The sequence below is a fragment of the Acipenser ruthenus genome, chromosome 2 (genome assembly GCF_902713425.1).
Source record: "Acipenser ruthenus chromosome 2, fAciRut3.2 maternal haplotype, whole genome shotgun sequence".
NCBI classification, from domain to species: Eukaryota; Metazoa; Chordata; class Actinopteri; order Acipenseriformes; family Acipenseridae; genus Acipenser; species Acipenser ruthenus.
The window spans coordinates 18,137,450-18,157,337 of NC_081190.1; the positions used below are offsets into that span (position 1 = coordinate 18,137,450).

Here is a 19,888-nt window from a genome sequence, read left to right on the forward strand (position 1 = left end):
TGGGTTTTTACTGGAGCAATCTAGGTAAAGTACCTTGCTCAAGGGTACAGCAGCAGTGTCCCCCACCTGGGATTGAACCCATGACCTTTCAGTCAAGAGTCCAGAGCCCTAACCCCTACTCCACACTGCTGCTCCAGAGCCCTAACCACTACTCCTTTATCTAATCTCCATTTGTGACCCCTGGTCCTCCTTTCTTTTTTCAGGTCGAAAAAGTCCCCTGGGTTAACATCGTCAATACCTTTTAGAATTTTGAATGCTTGAATCAGATCACCGCGTAGTCTTCATTGTTCAAGACTGAATAGATTAAATTATTTTAGCCTGTCTGCATACGACATGCCTTTTAAACCCGGGATAATTCTGGTCGCTCGCCTTTGCACTCTTTCTAGAACAGCAATATCCTTTTTGTAACGAGGTGACCAGAACTGAACACAATATTCTAGATGAGGTCTTACTAATGCATTGTAAAGTTTTAACATTACTTCCCTTGATTTAAATTCAACACTTTTCACTATATATCAGAGCATCTTGTTGGCCTTTTTTATAGCTTCCCCACATTGTCTAGATGAAGACATTTGTGAGTTAACATAAACTCCTTTTTCATAGATTCCATTTATAATGCACATTGTTATTGCCTGCATGCAGTACTTTACACTTTTCTCTATTAAATGTAATCTGCCATGTGTCTGCCCAGTTCTGAATGCTGTCTATAGCATTTTGATTGACCTTTGCTGCTGCAAAGGTGTTTGCTACTCCTCCTATTTATGTGTTGTCTGCAAATTTAACAAGTTTGCTTACTATACCAGAATCTAAATCATTAATGTAGATTAGGAGTAGCAGAGGACCTAATACTGATCCCTGTGGTACACCACTGGTTACCTCGCTCCATTTTGAGGTTTCTCCTCTAATCAGTACTTTCTGTTTTCTATGTTAACCACTCACTAATCCATGTGCATGCATTTCCTTGAATCCCTACTGCGTTCAGTTTGAGAATTAATCTTGTATGGGGGACTTTGTCAAAAGCTTTCTGGAAATCTAAATAAACCATGTTGCAGGCTTTGCAATTATCCATTGTCGATGTTGCATCCTCAAAAAAATCAAGCGGGTTAGTTAGACACGATTTCCTTTTCCTAAAACACAATCGATTCGTCTATTTTCAACATTCTAATGAGCTAATATGGATTCACTTTTGCACAGTTCCAAAGGTAGGCACAGACTTGTTTCCTTTAGCGTTGGAAGTAAATTAAAAACAGACCCATCCTCTGATTTGGATAAACATAGAAATACACCCTTTGGTATGAACTTGTCAAGGAGATATTCATTTTGAAGGAAATGACGTTCCCAGGTCATGCCTGACATCTTTCACAAGGCGCAATGCGGATGCACAGTAGAAGCATTCCAAAGTACAGACAGCAAGGTAATTACAGACCAGAAATGCACAGAAGGGCAAAACACAGTGCACAGAGATAAACAGCAAAATGAAGGAACCTTTTCTTGCAGAATGATTGTGTTTTATTCAATTGAAAGACTCCCTCTGGTGGGTGGATGAATGCATGAGAGGCTGTAGTGAATTGCATCTTCAGATAGGCTCCATTCTTCAACATGGGACATTATTATCTGGTTATGACTGTGATAGTTTATTAAACATGTATTTTGCATATTGATAAAGGGCAACATTTATCTCATTGATTTTTATACACACTCTTTGTTAATCTATACAACCAAATGAATTCCACAATATTTAATTACACACTGCCTGACACAATAAGATTGAACATAATTCAAAAGAATAACTTGGTAGTAGTTCTTCTTATAGGGGTACTTTTCTGGTCTCCTTTGATAACAGTGATAGTAAGGTCTGAAATAGTGTCCATTTTGAGAAAAACCACCCCTCTCTGCTCACTGGTGTGTGCAAACCCCTTGATGACACTGTGTTGGTGTTGTCTTTTCCTTTAGCTGTTGCATGGTTTCTCCCACATGCCATCCAGGAGTGCATTTTCTGCAGTGAATGGTTTAGATTACAAGTAACAAGTACATTTTCCCTTTGGATAGTGTGATTTATTTATATATTTTTTCAAATACTAGAAAAGACAGCATGAAAGCTTCCATGTGCTAATTTATTTATTACCTTACTCAAAGTTACAATTTTAAAAAAACAGATATTGTGAGATTATACTAAAACATATTTTTTGGACAAATCATTTCTAGCACAATTTAATTTGTTTATTAAATTGTTTATTAAATAATTGAAATAAAATGTGATTATATTTAAGCTATTTCTTATTATCTCAATTATTTAATAAACAATTTAATAAACAAATTCAATTGTGCTATAAATGATTTTTTTTTTCTACACAATCAATTCCAACCATACCAGAATGATCTACTGTCACGTGACGAGCATTTAGACTCATGGCAGCTATGTGAACCGCTTCAGGAGATGTCATTGATTGACAGATTCACTGTACAATAATATGCAAGGGTGTTGGTGTAACAGTGACGATAGGTGAAAATTCCTTCCAATTCCAGAAGGTGGGAGTTAGAACAGGAGTATTTGTGTTGAAATGCAATAATGTAATAAAATACCGGTCTAAAATAGCACTTCCACTAAGCGGACCTCACAGAAAACTACAATACAATCACCGGAGTTCGACTAACTAGTAATGGCAAGATTGAGTGTGAAGAAACTCTGGGTTTACTGTTTTTGCTTTTCAGCCGTGTTGTTTTTTCTCATTGTTACGCTCCAGGTACAAACAAAGCACATTTATTTACTTTTTATAATGTAAAGCATGCACAATATTGCATTCATATTAAACGCAGAAGAGCAGTTAACCTGTTCAATTTACAAACTAACGCCTACAGTAGAAAATACTAAAACTAAATAGACAGCACGCCGTAATTTGTCTACATAATCAGACTTCAGTTTATAGTGTGCCTAGTAAGTCACGTGACTGTGTAGTTTTCTGAAAATAGTTGTATTTATTTACTAAAATATAAACAAGATAAACTCACAGCGAGTAGTTCCCGTTAATATTCAATTGATAAAATCAACAAGAGTAGCTAGCGAAGCATTGTGTTATCCTGTATAACTGTACTGTGACTCGAAAGAAAACAGAACCAAGTGTGTGCACGCTTGACTGGATGTAACTATATACATGCAAATATACTGTTTTATTTTTTTTAAGCAGAGAGCTTACCGGGGAAAAAAACCAGTACATCTACAAATCCCTGGATACTGGTTTGGTGCTTTAAATTATTTAGTTTAAAACAAAAATAATAATACATGTTTTTGTTTTATTTTATTTATTTTTTTAATGTTTTTTCTTAATAATAAAAACGTTTTCTAGAACAGGGGTTCTTTGCAAATACAAGCTTTATGTTTTATGTTTGCATGTATTTGTTATTTGGACTCCTGGAGAATTAGATTGTTGTTCAGTAATTATTCAGCCATACCTTCATCAAGTCATAAAGAGAATATTTAAGCTATAGTTCACGGCACCTAAAATTAATCGTATTTATAAATTGGTAACATTCTGAATTACTGTTAAGGTATGGTTTAATAAAAATGCAGTATATTATTATTTATTTATTAGCAGACACCCTTATCCAGGGCAACTTACAGTTGTTACAAAGTATCACATTACAAAATATCACATTATAGAATATTACATTACAGATAAGAGCAGTTATAAAAACAATAAAATCAGTAAGAGCAAATTCAAATGAGAGAAAAAAAATACAGTAAATAATTATGTTTGACAGCAATTATGACTAAGCAGTTAAACTTAAAAATATTTGGTTATATGAGTAAATTCCATTTATATGTCTTACCAGCTTGATGCTGTGGGGGGCAGGGGTATAGTTGTGTTGTGTGTTGTACAGGTTTTAATAACTGGTTAACCAAAGCAATTTCCATTACTGTAGAGTATCTCTGCTGGCTTTTCCTTTCGTGTTTACAGGCTTGATCTGCCTCTGCAGGGAGACTTCAATCCTGCAGCTGCTGCTCCTCCTCCTTTCATTCCCTGATGAAAAACTGACCCCTTCTGCTCTTCCTTTTCTCCTGGTATTTCAGCCTGTTTCATTCCTTATCTTTCCTAACAACCACTTTGAACTATCCCTGCCCCCGAGTCAGTGTGTTTTAATGTCCTTTCCACCTTCTTTTTTATTTTTTGTTTACTTTTCTGTTTTGTTTTAATGCTTAAAGATTTTAATGTAGGTGAATGTGTTGATGTTAGAAGAAGTGTAAAATACAGACCCTGGTATTTAAATGATTTACATTAGTAGTTTTGTGAAACTCACTGTGATAACCTACACTATAGGCTATAGATAATTTTTCCTCTTTTCTTTCTATGTACAATAACTTCTAAAAACAACTAGGCTGTGTATTGCTGTCTGATATGCTGGTTTTGTAGTATTATTATTATTATAATTCATTGTGACCATATCTCATGAACTCTGAAGAATTTCTTGCAGTTCATTTTGTACAGATTTTAGTGCAAGGTCAAGGATTATGACCTTTTTTGGATTTGCTTCCAGAACTGCATATTTGTTCTTGTAGTACACGCTAACTCCCTGACCAACAATAGGCAAAATGTCAGCAATGTACTCTCAATCAAAGGCAGTAATTCACATTGTCCAATATTACAAGCTAATTTCTATTTTAATTGAGATTCCCATTCTCAAAATCTAAGGTATACTATGAGTATTCCAGTATGTCCTGTTTAACACGAGCCAGTAGCTCTTGTGTGTATATTAGTGGTGTCTTAATGTAAATCTATGCAGGAACATGTAAGTCAAAGGGTCTTTCTTTGTGTGTGTTTTAGGTTCTGGTGGAATTGGGACAGTTTGAAAAAAAGAAGCCACATCACTCTGATCTGCGTGGAAACAAACAAGAAGTGGACCAGCTTAATCTCTTTAAGAATCTGCTGAATGGTATTGAAAGACTGTCTGACCCAGGTCACCAGTATCCCATTCTTGTGTGGTGGTCTCCTCTGACTGGTGAAGGCAGCAGGTTAGGAGGCTGTGGGAAGAACACATGTTTCTTCACCATTGATAAGACGTACTATGACCACACCATGACAGAGGGGTTCCTTTTCTATGGTAAGTATCATCAATAGAAAAATGTCAAACATGTTTCCTGTAGCAGCCTTTCCCCAGATCAAACAGGCTGTGGAATTTAACTTTAAAAACGTAATGAGCAAAATCAAGGGTTTAGTGTCGTTTGCACCACCAAAGTTACCTTTCCAGTCACATCTGCTGAATTTGATTTATTCAGAAGTTCAGTCAAAAATAAAGAAATATTGAAGCCCTTTGACCAAATTCAAAATAATGACTTTTATATCTAAACCTGCAAAACAGATCCCAAAATTAAAAATGCTGTGCACAAAAGTTATATCTGAAAATAATTAATTACCTTATCACAAAAGCCCAACAAGATGGCCGCTCCTTTTCCAGTGTTTGTTTCATTATTGTAAAGTACTATATTTTATTATGAGGAGTGTTTGAAAACAGGAATTAGTCTTTTAAACTCTGTTATAAGGCAGAACACAAACAGCACAGTCTCTTAACTATGGCTTCCGGCTACACTGGTATAAAAAGGGGAGCTCTGTGTGTGTGAGGCATTTAAAGATGATTTGGTTTCTCTGTGATAGAGTAAAATATGGGATTGTGACAGACTAATGTACTTTTTTTTATTCTGCTGGTATGATTAGAGATCGCTATCAGAACAGAACTAGGGTTCTTTACAGCGCTTTTTAAACTGGAGAAAGCATCAGAATGCAGCTGGTGTCTGGGAAACAAGGAGGTTCAATAACCTATTCACTGACACAGACAGGACTTGGGGTGTTGCTGTAGGATGGGAGCCTTTCTTCTGACAGTTACATTCAGGATGTAACCATTCAGAACCACGGGCTGAAACTTAAAATCAGTGAGGGTGCAAGGAAAACGAGTCTGTATAATAAATACAGAAATGCAATATCAAATGAGACGTTTGCTGTATGTCTTTCGTATGTTTAATCATTAAGTATTTAAAGATGAATTTGTGTTTTAATTATTTTAAAATAAATATGGTAATAGTAAAGTTCCATTAATAACGATAAGTACTTGGCAGCTTCTTAAAGTAATGAGAATGTATTTCATATGAACACAAATGAATGATGCATTCCACACTAAGCCTTACTGAACTCCAAATCTACATTAATGCACCACACACAAGGATCAGCGCTATCATGAAGAGACACAGGAGCAGTAATGGCAGGAAGTGTTGCATGTATAGCATTGCTAGTAAATCTATAATGCAATAACTGGACCTCAGGGAAAATGGTCCACAAAAAGCAGTGATAAGGTTAACTATTTATTATTATTATTATTATTATTATTATTATTATTATTATTATTATTAATAATAATAATAATAATAATAATAATAATAATAATAATAATAATAATAATAATATGCTTCTAACTCATTAAAATGAAATTCTCAAAACTAAGAAATGTCAACAGGAATACAAATATTTGAAAGTAAGTAATTTCAGTTTTAAAGATTGCATTTGCACATCACTATTCCACTTCACAAACAAAACACTAGAGGGGGCTCATTACTTGAGAGATGACACTATATATATATATATATATATATATATATATATATATATATATATATATATATATATATATATATATATATATTGGGTATTAGGGCTGATAAGCAATTAAAGAAAATAATTGAGATTTGAAATTAAAAAAAATGAATGCCAGTTCATCTTGGTTTTAATTGCCTATTTAATTGATACAATTAATGCATCCATCTCATTTAAGTTTGTTTTATGACTGATGCTGTTGGAATGTTGGAATGTATTTTCTATTGTTTTGGACAGGTTACAGTACTTGCACTGTTCAGCTAATGGTACTGTAGCTTTAACTGGAAGTCCTTCCGCACTGTGACTTGGCTGCTGAACTGTGGGGAGTTTGGTGGTGTCTTGGGACGAGGGGGAGAGATCGTTACCAAGGGTTACTTTGAGCTCTGTATTCTAATGCTGTAACTGAAACCAACAAACCTGTGCCAAGGAAATAAAGAATATTGAACAGAGAAATCTCGTTTTGGACATTGTTTATACACTTTATGAACCTAGCCGGCTCCTCTGAAGAGCACACATAAACTTATACCGACCTACACTATTATTATTATTATTATTATTATTATTATTATTATTATTATCATCCAAAAAACAACCCAGCATAAAAACCCTGTTTTCCTATTTTCTTTATAGTTTTATATTTAATTAAAATGGTTTGATTCAGCTGCTAGATCCCAATGGAGTCAGTTTATTGCTCACCTTACTGCATTTACAATGATCAGTTTCCTTTACTCATAAACGGATGTTTTTCATTGCTGTTTAAATAATAATATAATAACGGTTATATCTTCCATAATTGTAAATAATATAGTTTAAAAATAAATGTGGTTATTGAAATAAACAATGTTAACGGTCTGCAGTCGGTAGCTTTCCAACAGCACTGGTTATAGTACTGAGCTTGATTCATGGGTTTGCAGCGATCCTGAATTTCTAAAAGAGTGCTGTGAGAAACTGACGGGTTTCATTTGTTGCTGTATTTTGAGAAGTGAAAGCATGTCTAGCATGCAGGTGGTACAGCAGACTAGATGCACTTCTGTGATACTGGAACTCACTTTGACAGTAGATACAAGTCTTTCAGTGTGAGTGCTTTGCTACATAATGCGGTTCCTTGACTAATTTTATTTTCAAACGAAGACTACACTCGTTCAGTCCTGGCATGCACTGAAATGGTGCTGCAGGAAATTAATTACGGTATGCCAAGAGGGACAAGACAGGAGTGTGATTAATGTGTGTTAAAAAAATTAATCTCCCAAAAAATGTATGCTTTAATCACAGAAGTTAACTGCTATTAATTGACAGCCCTACTATGTATAAGTGTGTATATATATATATATATATATATATATATATATATATATATATATATATATATATATATATATAAATTAGCTCAAAGAGCCAGCTGCCCATATATATATATACTGTGTAATATATATATATATATATATATATTTATTAGTGTAGGGTGCACGGGGGAAGGCAGCTGCAGGGCTGGTAGGTGACACACGAAGACACGAGCCCTGTATACGCTCCTTGCAAAGGAGCCGGCTCTTTTGTACAGCGGTATCGGCGCTATGCTTTAGTGCAAGATGTCCCGGGTTCACGCCCGCCCTTCGCCTGTGTGTGGATTGCCTCGCCCTTTGTGATGCGCCTGCCTGCGTTAACCGAGATAGCTACAATATATATACACACTGCTGTGCAAAAGTCGTAGACATGTTGCATTTTTCTGCTCTGATGCATTGTGAGCATCAACAATTTAGAAAGCCTCCACTAGTGTTTTCTACTATTATAACAACCTTGACTTGCATAAAGAAGGAAAAACATTGAGTGAAATAGCTTGCATCACTTGATTTTCAACAACAGAAGGCACAGGTGGTGTTGTCCATCCATCAACAGTCCAAAGCACCTTTGACCATTGTTCCATGGTCCAGTTTCTGTGTTCTTGTGCATATTTTAGTGCCTAGTTCTTGTTCCCCTTTCTTAACAGAGGTATTCTTACTGTAACACATCCTTTAAGTCCTGATTTCAAGAGTGACCTTTGTACTGTTGATTTGATGGACAACGACACCTGTGCCTTCTGCCAGTTCTCAATTCAACGCTTGTCTTCTTTCTATTCCTTAAGGATATTATCTTCAAGTATTGCTCATCCTTGTTATACAGCTTTTGGGGTTTTCCAGTACTGGGTTTTTCAATTACAGGTGATGTGAGCTATTACACTCAATGTTTTTCCTTATTTATGCAAGTCAAGGCTGTCACTAACACACAGTGCAGCTGGATATTGAATTAAGGTTTTTGGTTCATAGTGTTTTCTGTGAATGATGGTGTTTTCTGTGTTGATGTCCAGGTTAAAGAGCTTGAAACAGATTTGCATGATTTACTAAATTAAATTGTGCATGGCAGTCCCATTTATTTTGGCTGGTGGTGCTCTCAGACTCCAGTTTAATAGAAAAGTTATCTAGCAAAGTGGTGTCATTTTTTAGTGTTGTAACAAAAAAAGAAAGAGGTAAGACACCCAGGGGAAATGCAATGGCAGTTTAATGCAGAACAGAATTTTTGATCTTTAGTGACATTCTGAATTTAAACTTTCATGTTGTGCTTTTAGAGGTATCAGTACAGTGCAGTTAATTGATGTTGCTGATATTGGATGGAAAGGCGCCAGGTAAATCCATGTGCTTTAATATCAAGTACCTTTTATTATACTGACGCTTATAATGGCTGAGCTCTCAGATAAGGAAGGCCCATTTACTAATTAATATAACTCATCCTTTAACTAGTGATGTTTGGTGGATGTTGTTCTGAACAAAAAAGAAACCGGTTGGAAGGGGGTTAATTGAGCTTTAATTAATAATAATAATAATAATAATAATAATAATAATAATAATAATAATAATAATAATAATAATAGTAAAAAAAACAGGGAGGAGCTTTTTTGCTAGTCAAAGTGTGGGGGTTTTAAAGAAAGAAAACCTGCAGAATGAGTGTATTGGTGGTAATTGTCAACGACAGCACAGGATAGGTGGTGCCAAATGACTAAGCATACTGAATGGGATCTGTTCAAGAGAGTGATAGGGATGTGTCTATATATTGGGGTACAGAGTCACATTAGATTCCCATTGTTTGATTTTGTTTTTTCTGTAGACAGATATAACTGAGAGTTATTCTAACAGGATTTAGGACTTGTCTAGTTTTTGTGTCTAGCCTTAAACCGCATTGTAATTTCTTTCTTATTTATCAGGTACTGACTTCAACATAGAGAGCCTTCCTTTTCCTCGCAAACCCAGTCATCACTGGGCCCTGTTCCACGAAGAGTCCCCTAAAAACAACTATAAACTCTTCCATGAGCCGTCCATCACCCTTTTCAACCACACGGCAACCTTCAGCAGCCACTCCCACATGCCTCTCACCACGCAGTACCTGGAAAGTGTGGAGGTGCTGAAGTCACACACCTACCTGGTTCCTTTATCCAAGAAGAACAGCCAGAGACAAAATCTGGCTCCGCTGGTTTATGTGCAGTCTGACTGTGACCCGCCTTCAGACAGGGATAGCTACGTGCGGGAGCTCATGAAGTACATTGAGGTGGACTCTTACGGGGAGTGTCTCCATAACAGGGACTTGCCTCCTCCCCTGAAGTACCCGAGCGCAATGGATGACCGTCACTTCTACGGGATTCTTGCCCAGTACAAGTTCATCCTTTCTTTTGAAAATGCAGTGTGTGACGACTACATTACAGAAAAGTTCTGGCGGCCCCTAAAGCTTGGAGTGGTCCCTGTATACTATGGATCTCCCAGTATTGCAAAGTGGCTCCCCAGTAATAAAAGTGCGGTCCTAGTCAACACATTTGCCTCCCCGCAAGACCTGGCAGAGTATATAAAAGATCTTGACCAAAATGACAAAAAGTATGAGGCCTACCTGGAATGGAAGTGTACCGGTGAAATCTCAAACCAGATGCTTCTGACCACGATGAAGGAACGCAACTGGGGAGTTCAGGATATTTCCCAGGATAACTATATCGATGCCTTTGAATGTATGGTGTGTAACAGGGTGTGGGAGAACCTCAACAGAAAGAAACAGGTAAATGGTATTTGCATTTAACCCTTTTACAATACTAATGAATAAATAGTCTGCTGAAATGTCCGCATTGAAATTCCTTTGGATTAACCAGGACAAAATATTATTACCATCACTTCATACATCTCACATTTTCCATTATAATAGATAACAGTATTTTTTTTTTAATGGTGTTGTATTTTATCGATCAGTCCTTGAATATATCTCATTGGGGCGCAAGGGTATTACCTCAAGGGTAACGTGAAAATTGCATGGACATGGAAAACACACAAGTTATTGGAAAAGCAGTGATTGGGTACTGAGGACTTACTTCTGAGAGTTGTAAAATAATTCAGATTCCCACTTTACTAATCCTTCTCGGTCCCATAACCAAGCGCTGATTTTCCTACGACTCTTGAAGTGGAAGTGCAGCAATCAGGTTTTCCTGGAATTGTTTTGTAAGCTCAATGTACATTCACTGTACATTTGGTGCCTCCACTGGCCTCCTAGTTTGCTTTTTTTTCTCTCTTTGCCAGGATAGGTTAGGGAAAGTCCTTGATTTTTGCTGCCTTTTCAGCAGATATTGCACCACCTGTTTCTATGGTACAGTAACACTTCAATTTTCCGCACCCCGATTATACGCAATTATGCATGACCTTCAGCTGCATTTCTACTCAACTGTACCATCTTCAGACAACTGAATTTGTTTATGGTTTGGCTTGTGTGTTGCTTATAACGGGCCATAGCTTACATTTACATTTCCCCATTTCTTATTTTTGAACAAATACTGAAAGAAGAGGACTGTAAAGTGCTTTGATTTGAGTTTGGTCACCCTGCTTTTTACCACCTTGCTGGATCTGCCCCGGGTGTGTTATGAAGTGTCGTTATCCCACAATGACACACATTCTGAGTGCCATAATCTGATTATTCAATGGCTGTGAGGTAATATGAAACTACAAACAACAAAACAAAAGGTTTTAAGGGAACCATGGTGATGACATCGCATAGCCCATGGAAATGAATAGAAGGACGATCGTTGCCACTGGATAAGCTATTCAGTGGTGTGTCATTTCCGGTCCTACTTTATCTGCAAAGCTTTTTATAAATGACAGAATTAGTATAAAGCAATAAAATCAATTTTAATTTTAGTTTTTTGTCTTGCATGTATTATTTCTTTGATAGGGGTTAGTGCCGAGATTATGGAAGGCCCAAGCAAATCATCTTAGCTGCCCAGCACCCAAGGCCTTCAGCCTGTCACATGGCCCCACAAGATGGTCATCTGTGATGGAGGTCTGGAAACCCAGCTTTGAGCAGTCCAAGAAGGAGGCTCGAGCACTGAGGCAACTGGCTGAGAGGAATGCAAACTTTACAGTTGAGGAATTTTGGAAACTGGTATTTAAAGACCAAAAATGATTTTTTTTTATGTTGCAATGAATTCCTTTACATTTTCGTGTAGGAATAAAAAGACTTTCAATGTATTTTGCATATATTTGTGTATGTGTATAAACACAAACGGCATTGTCAAAGACTTCTCGATGAAATGTTTGTCTAATTTCTTTGAAGGTCAACTGAAGAGTATGTCTAATAAGTGCACTGCTAATAACTTTAAGTACACAAAGGGCCTTGATTTAAACAGACCCCAATGTGTCTCAGTCGTTTAGCTATCCATTGCAAGCCTGACAGATACATAATCTCCATCCATGCATATCGTAATCAAAAACAAACAATGCACCATGTTTATTTTGAACATAGTTTATTTTTAAAGTTTAAAGATTATTTATATAGCACCTTTCACACAAAGTGTCTCAAAGTGATTTACAATACAATAAAAAACAACAAAATACAGAATTAAACACAATTTTTACAGCAAAATAGGTAATATTAATAAAAAGTAAGCAACAACTCGGTTTAAAAACAGAACTACAGTGAACAAGTTTAAAATAATAATAGATTGGTACATAAAATCAGGATTCAAAAGCTAATCTTAAAAAATGAGTTGCTTCTTTGATGTTGGATGGCAATCTATTTCGCAATCTTGGTGCGCTATAGCTAAAAGCTCTTTCACCCTTTCTCTTGGTCTTAATCTTTGGAACAAGCAAAAGACCAGAGTCGACTGACCTTAGAGCACGGACAGGTGCATGTGGGCACAGGAGCTCTTAGATAGTCAGGAGCCAGACTATGGAGCACCTTGTCAGTCAGCAGCAAGACCTTAAAATCAATTCTAAAAGGTATTGGAAGCCAGTGAAGTGCAGCCAATACTGGAGTTATGTGCTCTCTTTTCTTTGTTCTACTTAGCACCCTGGCAGCTGCATTTTGAACAAGTTGCAAACGGAATAAGTTATGATTTGGTAGCCCAGATAACAGAGCATTGCACTAATCCAGTCTAGATGAAACAAATGCATGAATTAGCTTCTCAGTATCAGGCAGTGACAGAAAAGACCTAATCTTGGCAATGTTATGTAAATGATAAAAGGACACTTTAGTGGTATTGCGAATATGAGCCTCAAAACATTGTGGAGTAGTGGTTAGGGCTCTGGACTCTTGACCGGAGGGTCGTGGGTTCAGTCCCAGGTGGGGGACATTGCTGCTGTACCCTTGAGCAAGGTACTTTACCTGAATTGCTCCAGTAAAAACCCAACTGTATAAATGGGTAATTGTATGTAAAAATAATGTGATATCTTGTAACAATTGTAAGTCGCCCTGGATAAGGGCGTCTGCTAAGAAGTAAATAATAATAATAATAACATAAATCAGAATCAATTACGAATCCCAGGTTTCTGGCCTTGGAATTTATATTTGAATTATATTTACCTAAATTTGTTTTTATAGAATTTAAAAACTCCCAATTTCTGCTGAGAACCTAACAGCAAGATTTCAGTCTTACCTGAATTTAACTGCAAAAAATTTGGGGACATGAAATTAGGGTGGAGACAGCCAATATATGCCCAGGTTTTACAGAAATGTAAAGTTGTGTGTCATCAGCATAACAGTGGAAATGTGCATGGCTAATGGTAGCATCTATAAGGAGAATAGTAAGGGGCCAAGAAGGGAGCCCTGGGGGACATTGTGATACAGTCTGCTATTTAAACATAATTCTGCTTGTCCATGAGATATGACCTAATCCAGTCTAAAACAGTTCCTGATAGCCCTATCCAATTTTCAAGGCGTTCAGTTAAAATTAGCATGATCAATGGTATCAAATGCTGCACTTAGATCTAACAGAACCAGAACGGATATGTGACTGGAGTCTGCGCTCATTAGCAAATCATTCAGCACTTAGGGCAGTCTCTGTACTGTGACCAGATCTAAAGCCCAATTGAAACGTATTTGATTATCACCAAGAAATATATTGAGTTGGCCAGCTATCACCTTCTCTAAAACCTTAGCAGCAAAAGGTAAATTGGATATAGGTCTAAAGTTGCTTAAAATAGTCGGGTCTAAGTTAGGTTTTTTGAGTATGGGCTTAACCAGGGCAGTTTTAAAAGCAGCAGGAACTATTCCAGTTGACAAGGATTTATTTATAATTTCCAAAACCAAAGGACACAGATCGTTAAAAATGTCTTTGAGGAATTTAGTGGAGATTGGATCTAAAATACAAGTGGAGGAGTTCATCTTCATCACTAATTTATTCAGGTCTTGTCACGTGAGGTGTGGAGGTTGAGCCGCGCCAGGTTACCTGGTAGTTGCGGTCAGAGAGGTAGGAGGTGAACCGGGGGGGTGGGGGGGAGAAAGAGGCAAAGTCGTTAGAGGAGCTAGAGGAGGGAGGAGTCATTAGTACTTAAAACATGAAATCTATTCGACAGACTGATGCTTGTAGAAGTCTCTTGACTGGTTTTACCTCCCTTGTTCCTTACAGTAGCCCAGTTCCCAGTGTCTGGCTCTTTAACTACCTCAGAGACTAATTGTTTTTGTTTTTGATGATAGACGCTAACCTCCTGTAACAAGTTTAAACTATTTCCACCATCTGTTTGAGTGATTTCATGCACAAAGTTGAAGTCATTGACTAGAGTAGTTTGCCCTACTGTGTCTAACACAGTCCATGGATTATTACAATAATTAAAACTGCTTGCAATGAATTGTTCATTGGGGCTGATTGATCTAAGTGTATCAATTTGTTTTTCAAGGGACAGGATTTTTTTTCTCTTAAGGTCTGAATAGAAATGCACTGATAAAATTCACCCTGAAACACAAAATGTTAACTACCAAAAACATTTCACAGACATCACAAGCACTGGCTCGCTTGTCACTCTCCATATTAAAGTAATATAACTAGATAACAAATAGATGTAAAAATATCAAAGTGAATCTGTATCCTGGAGTCGGGTGGGCTTAGTGGCGCTGTAGTTTGATGAAGGGATTGCACACTGCACAGAATAGCCAGTGTCCTTAATCTCTGTCCTTTATCTCTGCCGCTGGCTTGGAGAGTGTAGAAGTAATAGCCAAGCTTAATCACATGATTCAAGTCAGCTGCCCAGCTGCAGAGAAGGTGAGTTAGAGTGCGAGCAATCAGAGCTGTAACCCAGTTTGGAGCACTTTAAATGCACAGTTGTAATAACTTCATAAAAACACAGTCCATATACAATGCAGTACTTGCCAGTTGTGAAACAACCACACAACAGCCAGTGTCCTTAATCTCTGTCCTTTATATCTGCCGCTGTACATAGAATCCGTATCAAAACTCACCATGCCTTATCCCAAGCAAAGAAGAGGGGAGAAACAAGGAGAGCTGCATTCTCGCTAGGCTGTTCTGTGAAAGGGATAAGAATAAGAATACTATTTACCTAGGAATAGTGAGTTAAAACTTCATTTCTTCATGCTTCACAAGAAAGTCTGTATCAGCAAGGTGTGGCTGCATTATGTGTTAGCTAAGAGAGGCTATACTGAGAACCATATCATATTGTATATATACTGCACTGTACTGTGTTGCTTGGAAATAATGTATTCTGTATACTAGATAAATTGTTGAAGATGTTGGTAAAAAAAAAAAAGTTACTAGTTTGTTTTTAGTTTTTTTTTATATATCTTTTGATTGAGTGTTTTAATTTGTAATGCTTGATTGTAACTTTTTATAAAACTCAATGTTTATGAGCATCTCCATAAAACACTGTATATAGCATACAGTTCTGGCTATGTAACCTGCCTCTTTGTTATTTACAAGGTCAAACTAACAAATAACCACCCTTGTGCGCAAGTGTCTAACCTAAAACGGGGAAAATACAGTAACTTTTCTATTTTTGGCTACTATAATTGTCCATACAACAGGTAAATAGTCTTGTAGCATCAAATGCTTATACTATACCATAATTATATGAATAACAAAAGCTATATTGAAAGCAGGGGTGCTTCGTGGTGAGATTTAGACCCTGTAGATTTCTGTTGAGCCAGGTCTATAGATAATAAGCTGAATTGCATTCCAGATACAGAATTTCTCACAGAGGTCTGTTGCTTGATATCTAAGTGATTGTTAAGCAGAACACTATCCACTAATGATAATAAATCCTAATGGAAAATCTTGCATATGTTTACAAGGGAAATACTCTTATAAATGTAGACTGCTATGAATACAATTGTTCTTTTTATTTTTGATAAAATATCTGCAAAGATATTTACAGTATGTTAGGCTTGTATTAGTTAATATCTACCGGTATTGTCGTAGAAGAAATATTTTAAAGGCAGGTAAAAACAGTTTTTTTTTTATGTCTGGGCGAATTAAAATGTATATGGTTCATATATACCCCAAAGAGATCAACTAATGGAAATTGGTAGTTTAAATATACTAAGCTTCCTGTTGTTTGTTCAACTTTCTTAGACCGATAGGAATGCGGTGCACAACTGTGAAAGCAAATAATTTCTAATCTTAAATGATCTTCCCTGTAAATCCTCATTCTGTAAAGTAACTGTAACAATGTATGGTAAAAGCCATTGATCAGTGCTGGGCTCCACCCTTGGATTTCAATTCACTAAAAGGATCCTATGGGCTTTATTGGAATTGAATTGCTGCTAACCTGAGAGTAAATTGTCATTACCTAAATAAAGGAAAGCATAATGTGTAGGAATGTGTCTTTTTTTGTCAACAAAAACAATACAATATATACACATATTTGATATATTATGTTTTAAATGAATCTTCACGTACATACACTTCCTTATATAAAATAGACAGTAAACCACATGAAAACGTGACATGGCCAGCTGGTTATGTAAATAGTACACTTATCAGGCAAACATGAAGAATTCCAATTGCTCAAGGGTTTCCCTAAGGTGTAAGACGGATAAGACTTATTTACAGAACAAACCAACAGAATCACTTCCCATTGGCAGAAAGTAATCTTCATGAGTTATTTATAAGTAACTTAACAGGAACAGGATTTTGTAGTGATAACACACCCAGTTATAAGCCATTGTGGCAGAACAGGGCTCTGCCCTTGTAAATACTGGCAGGGATGGGGTTAAATTCTCCTCCCTGCCCAGGTTGATTGTGTCAGGTGGGAGCAATCAATTATTCAATTAACACCCAGCCACCTGGCATAAAAGGAGGCCTCAGCCTCCCCTTAGGGGGAGAATTCCAGAAGGAGAGGAAGGGTCTTTTGGTCTTTTGGTCTTTTGGTCTTTTGGTCTTTTGGTCTTTTGGTCTTTTGGTCTTTTGGTCTTTTGGTCTTTTGGTCTTTTGGTTTTTGGGGGGTTGTGGGTTTGTTGTTGGTTTGTTTGTTTATTTGTTTTTTGTTTGAAGAGCCTTGGTGGCATTACCATTTATCTGTAATTTTGCTTTGTCTATTATTCTGTTTAAAACCCTTTTGTTTGGCCCTCGTGCCGGTTTATTTTGTATGTTTTGTGTATTAAAAGCTTTATTTTGAACTTTTCACACTGTCTCCACCTCTGTCATCCTGTCACAGTCATATATATATTTTTGAAACATGTTTTCGTTTGTGTTGTATATTCCTATACGGCGCGACATGAATGATGGCAAAGCGCAATACTTAAGATGAATGTCTTCAGCATCGCACACCTGTGGTTTGTGAGTAATACCCTGAATTAGCATGTTAACATACTAATTCCCACACACCCAGTCAGCAATACAAAATTACCATCCATTCAAAAGAATATTAAGTTCTGTTTAAATCAGTATCTGCATTGACTTAAAGCTGCTGAAACACATTTAACCAGTTCTGTTAAAAAATTAATGAACAGAACATTCCTCACCCCATGTTTGTTTTTTAAATGCCAACTGCCAAGGGTTCTTGTAAGATGTGAGGGTGTAATAATCTGCTTTACCACTAGATGTCACTGTGGTGTAGAACACGATGCCCTTCGTGACTGATTGCAGCCTGAGGAAACTCAACTAGAGTAGCTTTCCTCTGTGTTTCCTCAACTAATCTTCCCTTTTAGTCTGTTTTGTTTAATAATATATCAGTGCATTCCACCTGCAGCTCTTTTCAACTGTCATCATGAAGTGCTGCATTCAGCGATTCATTGCCTCCATGGCTCCTTGAGTGGATTAGAACTCTTCTGCCAGCTTTCTGTGATACGCCAGTTTAGATTCTGACAGCTCTTTGATTTTCTTTTCAAAATGATTCTCCTCAGCCCATGTCCCTTCTCAAGCTTAAGAAACACTTCCGAGGATCATTGGCAACAGAAGCTCCTTGGGGACTCGACCTTCACCATCTCCCTGCATCTCTCTATGCAGGACCATGTCTGTGCAAATAAAGATCGTGCACCCGATTAGGCATCCATGTGCTTCCTGGTGAATTCATCTCAATGAATAACTGCCCCCGCCTTCATTATCATCCTTGCCATGTGTGTTTTACTCAGCTAATCCATTACTGCCATGAAACAAGTACAACATTAAAGATGTCTCATTGTGCTATTAACATGGAAATTAAACTTTTCTAAAACAAGAAAAAAATATGAATAACCACCAATCAGAAAAAAATGAACATTTTGAGACCATGTGAGTGGATACCTTGAAAGTCTTGTAGATTATAAAGACTAATTCCAGGACTTTCCAAATATGTGCTTTTGAAAGTTTCACAGATCGATGTTGAGGGATGTTTTTATACTTGTTTTTATGCATCAAGGAAGAATGTGCATATTTCTTTTTGACTGTCATGCTGTTGCATTGTACAGGCCTGGCAATTGTGTTTATTCAATGAAGAAGGTGTGTGATTGATCATTGGCTTTACTTTAATGGAAATTACCTCTGACATGAGTAGTAAAATGAGGTATTTTCTAGCGTAAGTATCATTAATGAACACCGTCAGACATACTGTGCATTTCTACTGAGATTCCTGAAATGGATCATCCAGCAGCCAAACAGGCACAATAGATGCCTTTAGCATAAAACAAATGATAGCTAGAAAAATCTATTATGGGCAAAATGTGTATTCAGAAATCGATACAAAAACCCTGGGTGCATGCATGTCAGTGCAGCTACTGCTTTGGCACAGGAAGTTAATGTGAATGCAGCAGCAGGTGTGTGTGTTTCAGAATTAATGATCAGGTCGTGGTCAGATAATAGGAATGAACATAGTAGTGTGTATAGTCATGCATGTGGCTTGATTGGCTTGAAGGCTATTGTATAAATGTAACATGTACACTGTTCTCATGTGTCAAGGGAACATGCTAATGTCATGCACATTATTATTTATGTTTGTCTCTGGAATCCTGCTTTATCATCACATTCATTAAATACATTGTATATAACAAAAATACATACAATCTACATGCTGTACAGTGTAAGTAAAGCTTGAAAAATGTGTTTCCACTGTTGGAGATAAAGAACAAATACTGTATATATTAACACACAGTAGATTTCAGTATGTTACACAGTTTTAACAATAACAAAAACAAAAAGCTCACATTTTCTTAGAAACTTCAACTCTGAGAAGAGGAGCCCCAGACATATTTTTTAAAAAGTACAGACATGTACTGTTGTCCCAAGGGTTTTTACATTTTTGTTGAATTAATCACTCTGCAGTCCCATGCAATCAGCAATTTCCACAATACTGAGATCTGGGAGTCTTTCTACTAATACCATCATATGCACCATTAGACTCTTCGACAATGAATCATTTACAAAGAGCTGTGCACTTTCCTCGTCATAATTAAAGTAGCATTAATAAGGATGACAGTGTTTATTAACATGCGTCTCACTCCCTGCACTGCTGTCATGAGTATACGTTTACTGCACAATGCTTGGTTTGATAAAT

The 19,888-nt window shown here is 36.8% G+C and overlaps 1 protein-coding gene across 3 annotated transcripts; it reads left to right on the top strand.

Moving 5' to 3' along the window:
- Positions 1–2,483: 2,483 nt before the first annotated feature.
- Positions 2,484–17,544, top strand: LOC117409433 (alpha-(1,3)-fucosyltransferase 10). Of its 3 annotated transcripts, none has more exons than XM_058990477.1 (6): positions 2,484–2,744; positions 3,183–3,235; positions 3,976–4,060; positions 4,821–5,097; positions 9,871–10,706; positions 11,865–17,544. In XM_058990477.1, the coding sequence occupies exons 1-6, from the start codon at positions 2,661–2,663 to the stop codon at positions 12,093–12,095; spliced, it is 1,566 nt and encodes a 521-aa protein (XP_058846460.1). In that variant the 5' UTR covers positions 2,484–2,660; the 3' UTR covers positions 12,096–17,544. The 3 variants fall into 3 exon arrangements, with proteins under 3 accessions (XP_058846460.1, XP_058846466.1, XP_058846469.1); XM_058990483.1 differs by having other exon boundaries at positions 3,186–3,235; XM_058990486.1 differs by lacking the exons at positions 3,183–3,235; positions 3,976–4,060 and having other exon boundaries at positions 2,485–2,744.
- The last annotated feature ends 2,344 nt before the right edge of the window (positions 17,545–19,888 follow it).

Bases quoted from the DNA above. Each gene is read 5' to 3' on its own strand.
- LOC117409433 (XM_058990477.1), top strand. From the start codon at position 2,661: ATGGCAAGATTGAGTGTGAAGAAACTCTGGGTTTACTGTTTTTGCTTT. The intron at 4,061-4,820 runs GTATTTCAGCCT...TGTGTGTTTTAG, and splicing joins CTGCTCTTCCTTTTCTCCTG to GTTCTGGTGGAATTGGGACA. The intron at 10,707-11,864 runs GTAAATGGTATT...TTTCTTTGATAG, and splicing joins ACCTCAACAGAAAGAAACAG to GGGTTAGTGCCGAGATTATG.